This window comes from Terrapene carolina, unplaced genomic scaffold, assembly GCF_002925995.2.
Source record: "Terrapene carolina triunguis isolate 2854851 unplaced genomic scaffold, T_m_triunguis-2.0 Scaffold750, whole genome shotgun sequence".
NCBI classification, from domain to species: domain Eukaryota; kingdom Metazoa; phylum Chordata; order Testudines; family Emydidae; genus Terrapene; species Terrapene triunguis.
In genome coordinates, this window is record NW_020665101.1 from 272,609 (window position 1) to 279,395 (window position 6,787).

The 6,787-nt window shown below is 59.9% G+C and overlaps 1 protein-coding gene across 1 annotated transcript in view; it reads left to right on the top strand.

Moving 5' to 3' along the window:
* OPN1SW (opsin 1, short wave sensitive) overlaps positions 1–3,114 on the top strand; it is a 6,244-nt gene extending 3,130 nt beyond the window's left edge. Inside the window, exons 4-5 of the mRNA XM_024194545.1 lie at positions 675–914; positions 2,992–3,114. Coding sequence (XP_024050313.1) covers positions 675–914; positions 2,992–3,114 — 363 coding nt within the window. The remainder of the gene's footprint in view (positions 1–674; positions 915–2,991) is intronic.
* Positions 3,115–6,787: the final 3,673 nt, after the last annotated feature.

A 6,787-nucleotide genomic window follows, 5' to 3' on the forward strand; every position in this document is an offset into this window, starting at 1 on the left:
ACGGGAGGGTTGCACGCTGATGAGTGTGCGGTGTGTGTGTGTGTGTGAGATGGGAGGGTTGCACGCTGATGAGTGTGATTGCTTGGCAGCTCTGACAGTCTGAATGGGTTGATATTTTGCCTCTAGCTGTCTCTGATGTTAGAAAATGCTGGTCCGTCTAGTGAGGAGCGTGCCAAAGAGGCTCCCAGACAGACAGACGGACGGAAGGGTGTCCTCCACAGAGCCCCCGCCACTGGGCCGGTTCAGAGTTGCTTGTCTAACACCCATGGCTGCAGGGACCGGTCCGTGGGCTTGGTCTGTAACACAGTCAGGGCCTGCTGCCCCCACAGGGAGAGCGGCTCATGCCGGTGGCTGGGGCTCGAAGGCACCGCCCCATCCCGAGGACCCGAGGGAGCGTGCGTTTCTGGTAACTCAATCCAGGGTGGACGGGGCGCTGTGACTCCTGGAGGAATCCCCCGGGTACGACTTCTCCCCGTTGGAGTTGGAGCTGGGGCCAGGCGAGCGGTGGGGAGGGAAATCAGCCCTGCCGCGAGGGGGCGAGGGACCGTCCGGCCGATCCAACCCTGGTTCAGCAGCCCCGCTCTCCAGAGCTATCCCGGTGGAGGAGGGGGCTAGGGAAGGGGTGCCTGGGAGCCTGCCGCTCATGCCCGGGGGCCCTGGTGGGTTGCCTGCAGGTAGCGGCCCAGCAACAAGAATCGGCCACCACCCAGAAGGCGGAGCGGGAGGTGTCCCGCATGGTGGTGGTGATGGTGGGCTCTTTCTGCGTCTGTTGGGTGCCCTACGCCGCCATGGCCATGTACATCGTGAACAACCGCAACCACGGCCTCGACTTGCGCCTCGTCACCGTCCCTGCCTTCTTCTCCAAGAGCTCCTGTGTCTATAACCCCATCATCTACTGCTTCATGAACAAACAGGTGAGCGTTCCCTTCCTTGGCGTGCGCCACGGACCAGGCCTGCCCCGGCCCAAGTCCCGTGGGGTCCCTGAGAGCGGGGTCTGGAGCAGCCCAAGTCCCTTCCCACGTGCAGCCAGGAGCGGAGCTGGAGAAGTGGGTGGTTGCCCGGAGAGGTGCATGGAGCCTGCCCTGGCAGTCACTGGGTCATGAGATGAACCACAGGTCCGACCTCCAGCCTGGCTGAGAGCACGGGCAGGGCAATGGGGCTGTGCTGACGCCAGGTTCTGCTCGGGTCCCTGCTCTGAGTCCCCAGGAAATGGCTGGGGAGGGCTAGGGGGCAGAGGGCCTGGCCAGCACTGTGCGCGGGCGGAGAGCAGAGGGCAAGCAGAGGGTCTGCACCTAGGAGTCATAGAGTTTAAGGCCAGAAGGGCCCGTTAGTTTATCTAGTGTGAGGCCATCACCAGCCCCCAGACGCCCTCCGGGGAGCCAACGACTTCGGTCCTCGGGTGACATAACTGTCGTGAGCCATGGGCAGAAAACAGGGGAGACTGAGGCCTGGTCTACATGACAAACTGAGTTCGGCTTAGCCACGTTGCTCAGGGCTGTGAAAAATGCCACGCCTTGTGCGAGGTAACTAAGCCGGTGTCAGCCCTGGTGTAGACAGTGCTAGGCCGCCGGTAGAAATTCCTCCATCAACCTAGCTGCCACCTCTCAGAGAGGTGGATTTACCCGAGCTGATTAGGCGTGAGCTGCCCAGGCGATGCCAGCAGGAGACCCCGCCCCCTGCTGCTGAGGAAGGCGAGCCCCCCCCCCCCCCCAACAGGTCCCTGCCAATCTGTGGGGAAATTCCTTCCCCATCCCAACTCTGGGGTCAGCTGGAGGCTGAGGATTAGCCAGACCCACCGGGCGGGCACTGAGAGAGAGGGTTCTCGGCAGCACGGGCCTACCCTGCCCGGTCCGCTGCTGGCAATGCAAAGACTCCCCAGGGGTCCATGCGTGTGGGCACTTCCTTGTGGAGCCCGCGAGCCGAGGCCAGAGGGCTAGCAGCAGCCGCCTGGCCTGGATGGGGGGCAGCGCAGCAGAACCCAGCCCCCCTTCAGGATGCTCCAACCCACAGCCAGGAGCAAGTGCTCTACAAAACGGCGTCCCTGTGTGGGGGGCAGGGGGCCTGCGAAGTCCTGCTGCGACCCTTTGATGCTGTGACAATGCTGCCCGTGGGAGCCAGCTGAGGTCACTCAATCAGGGTGAACTGGAAACAAAACGGGGCAGACCAACCCCAAACGCTGGTGGATATTCCAATACTTAGATTTACCTGCACAAAACAGCTTCTGCAGTACCTCACTGGTTACTCAGAAGTCCAAACAACGCAGTTCCCTTAAAGTGCCCAGCCTCAGGCCTCCGTCCAGACACACCTGTCAGATATGATGATGATTATTGAAAATCTTATCTCATCATATAAAAGAAAAGGTTCTTCCAACCCCAAAGGATCAGCCACATACCCAGGTTCAATTATAACTTAGATCTTACCCAAAATACACCCTTAGAGCCAATCCTTATTAACGAAACTAAAATTTATTAAAAAAGAAAAGAGAGAGAGAGTTGGTTAAAAGATCAATATACAGACAGACTTGAATTCAATTCTTGAGGTTTAGATACATAGCAGAGATGAGCTTGTAGTTGCCAAAAGTCCTTTTAGAAATAGTCCATAGGTTATAGTCCAATGTCCACGTTCAGGGTGATTCCAGTCAGTGACTGGGAATCTCAATCCATATTGCTCAGGATTTCCCCTTCTTGAAACCCAAAGCAGATCTGAGATGAAGAAGGATCATGTCCCAGGGTTTTTATACATTTCCAGCAGCCTTTTGGCCTGAGAAAACAATAGGCTTTAACTCTCCTTCTCCCAAACATCCTGGCAATTAGCACAGGGTAATTGATCCACTCATAACGTCACAGGAGCAGGTCTGCTGGGGGGGGGGGGGCGGATGTGGGGGGGGGGCTGGACGGAAGCATCCTGTGGGCAGATGCAGCCCGGGGGGCTCCAGCTGGACCACCCCGGGCGGTCTGACGGTGCAGGGGGGTGGCGCTCTCTCCCCTACAGTTCCGCGCCTGCATCATGGAGACGGTGTGTGGGAAACCCATCACAGACGAGTCCGACGTGTCCAGCTCCGCCCAGAAAACCGAGGTCTCGTCCGTGTCCACCAGCCAGGTCAGCCCCAGCTGAGGAGGCTGCGGCATCTCACGGAGCCCTTCCCAAGGGGAGCAGGCACCGGGCTCCAGCGCGGGCTCCGAGAGGAAGCCCTGAGGCCCCACAGCCCAGCCCCACGGCTGCGCCTCCGACACTGAACTGTAAATTTCAATTGGTGAGCAGGCCTGCGCTCACCGACCCCCGATGGGAGGACGGATCCAACCGGCTGGGGAGAGCAACCCCACGCTGCCCCTGGGGGCGCCATGCAGCCCCCCATTGACTCTCCACAGCTGCTGCCCCCCAGGCTGAGTCTGCCCCTGGCACCGGCAGCACAGGGGCAAGCTGAGTGGTGAGAGGGGGGCAGGGCAGCTTTGCCTTCTCCCATCTTCCCCCCGTCGGGTCTGCTGACCGGCCGTCACCGCTCCTTCATCCAAGCATGGCCCGGGACTGCCGACCCAAAGGACACAGCCCCAGCTGGGAACCAGCACCCAGTGCTTGGGAGGGGGAGTGGGGCAGAGGAAGGGTAGAGAGGCAGTGTGTGGTCAGTGGTTAGAGCGGGGGTGGGCTGTGCATCAGGACTCCTGGGTTCTATCCCCGGCTCTACAAGGTGAGTGGGGTACACAAGAGGAGTGGGGTTTAGTGGTTAGAGGGGGGGGTGTCAGGACTCCTGGGTTCTATCCCCAGCTCTGGGGGGGGGGGGGGGTGGGGGTGTTTGGGGGGGGGGGGGGTTGGGTGTCAGGACTCCTGGGTTCTATCCCCGGCTCTGCCACTGACTGACTGTGTGAAAGTCATTTGCACTCTCTGGGGCTCAGCTGAGAAATGGGCGGATGGAGCCGACCCCCCTCACATTGGTGAGGTCAGCCCTGGCTGTCAGGTGCTTTGAAATCCCTCGCTGAGCGGTGCTAGTGTTGAGCAAGGCACCAGCTCTGCTGTGAGGGCAGCCGAGAGGGCACCTTGCAGCGGCAATTTCCTGCTCCCCTTCGGGAGCTAAGCCCGTGATTCTGGGGACAGGCAGCATCCTCTGGCCAGCGCTCTAGGGCCCATTCCACCACTGCACCCTTTTCCCCCTCTCCCTATGGAAATCAGAGCAATGTGAGGCTGGAAGGGCCCTCGAGAGGTCACCTAGTCCAGCCCCCTGCACGGAGGCAGGACCAGGTAATCCGAGATCATCCCTGACAGGTGTTTGTCCAACCAGTTCTTAAAAACATCCAGTGACAGGGAACCCACAACCTCCCTTGGAAGCCTGTTCCAGAGCTGAACTACCTAGGGAGGTGGTGGAATCTCCTTCCTTGGAGGTTTTTAAGGCCTGGCTTGACAAAGCCCTGGCTGGGATGATTTAGTTGGGGATTGGTCCTGCTTTGAGCAGGGGGTTGGACTAGATGATCTCCTGAGGTCCCTTCCAACACGAATCTTCTAGGATTCTATGAACACCCTGAAAGTTAGGAAGTTTCTCCTAATATCTAACCTGAATCTCCCTTGCTGCAGATTAAGCCCATTACATCTTGTCCTGCCATCAGCAGACATGGAGAACAATCAATCCCCATCCTCTTTATAACAGCCCTCATAGCTGAAGTCTGTACCAGGTCCCCCATCAGCCCTGGGCAATGCTTCCCCAGGCTTCCCCTGCCATGCGGTCCCAGTTCTGCAGAGCCATCCCCTCTGCTCTCCCAAAAACTCAACAGAAAGGGGCTCCAGGAGCAGGGTCCGGGCGCCATGTCCCTCCCGGCCTTCCCCAGCCCTTTGTCAGCATCCTCCCATTCCAATAGAAAAGGCAGACGAGAAAGTGAAAGAAGCAGCAGATCCAACCTCTTGTTCTAGCCCAAAGAGCCCACAGGCCAAAAGGGTGGGATTGACATCGTCTTCCGCCCCCTCCCCTGGGCGCCTGGGACACCAGCGTGAGCCCCCCCCCCGGGCTCCCTTCGACTGAGAATCGCCCCCACTTCCTGAGTCGCCCCTGAATTTGTCCTGCTCAGCCTGAGTGCCAGGGAATTGAGTGCCCCGTCTTACCCCCCTGAATTCAGCGGGGCTTGCAGCAGGCTTGGAGGGCTGGGATCTGCCCCTCAGCCCGGGTTAATTCATTTGCATGCTAAGGAGCCAGAAGACAGGAGTGTAGCAAAGAAACTCAGCTGACCGGAGGTCGGAAGTCCAAGCTGCCACCTCCTTGCTGTGACTGACCCCTTCGAGGTGGTTGTGAAGGTCTGAGCACCCCGCCCCCATTAGTGGATTTCCCCTCACCAACTCCCTGGGAGGCGGGGTGGTCCCTGCGCAGGCGGGAACAGCCCCAGAGCGACTCAGCCAAGGTCACGCAGGGCATCGGTAGCAGAGCCGGGTCTCGAACCCAGCTCTGGCATCCCAGCGCAGTGCCTTAACCACAAGCTCCGCCCCCAACACAACCCCCCTCCCAGGTGGCGAGGGGTGTCAGCAGGCGTAAGGGAGTGTCGGGCGCCCAGGAGTGTCGGGCGCCCAGAGACCACAGTGAGGGGCACAGCATGGGAAAAGAGGCTAGACAGACACACACCTTCCAGCCGCGCTGAGACTGGCCCTGGAGCTGTGTTCGGGGCGGGGGGCAGTATTTATACCCCCTGCTGGGAGGTGGGGAAAGAGGATGGAGGAGGCTACACCCAGGCACGGTATAGGAGAGGGTGAGACAAGCTAGGCTCGGGAGGGAGGGAGGGAGCTAACCCTCAGGGGATGGGGAGGGTACCATGGGGCTGGCGGGGAGCCCTGGCTCCCGAGGCAGCTCTGGGGCAGGCGGGACTCAGCCCCCCCACACCCCTGGGCAGTGCATCCAATTCAATAGCTCGACCACTGCCCCCGGATCGGTTGCAGTCACTGGATCTCCCCGCACCCCGGTCCTTCTAACTCACTGGGCACAGACATGGGGGGGGGGGTCTTTTCTAAAAACCCCAGGCCCAAGCCCACCCCCTTCCACAGGACCATTGGTGAGGAGCTCTTCCGCCCTAGGTCCTGTCTGTTCTTGGGGGACGTTCTGCACCCCCCAGCACTTCTGGGGAGGCGTGTGCCGTCCTGAGCTAGGACCGCAGTGCCTCTCCTGCAGCCCAGCAGGGCTGGGTGTGTGTGGTTTATAAAACACCTGGGGAGCCCGGGCGATCAAAAGCCCTGTGCTTCTCGGCTCCATTCCCTCCCGCCATTGGTGGGGTCAACACCAGTAGCTTCCCCACCTGGTCCTCTGCGAGACCCCGCCAAAGCACAAACCTCTCAGCAATCCCACTCATTACACGGGGGAACGTCCGTTATCTTACAACGCTGGGGTCCGGGCTCTGGAATCCAAAGTATTTCCTTCTACAACGAGCGATTAACCTCAAGCCCTGGACGCTGCGGGCTAGGGGACAGTCCCAGAGCGGTCCTCCCAACATCCGTTTGTATTTAAATGTACAGCGCATGCGCAATCCCTGCAAAAACCTGCATCACAACTTGTACATTTGCCTTGTATTCATCCTTGTAGCGCAGGGTAATACTCCAGCGGCCTGACGTAGGAGCGGTTCTGACAATAAAATAATGCGAATGAGCTGAACGCAACCCGGTGGTGGTGAGCCGTTTTGTACCCGCAGTAACTGGGAGGGCGCTCCCAGGGCTACCTGTTCCCGTGCGATGGACCGGTGGCGACTCCTAGACCAGGATTAGGTGGGCCTGGCCCCGTTTCCGATGGCTTCGGTCCGGGCACCGTGCTCACTTGCAGACCCGCACC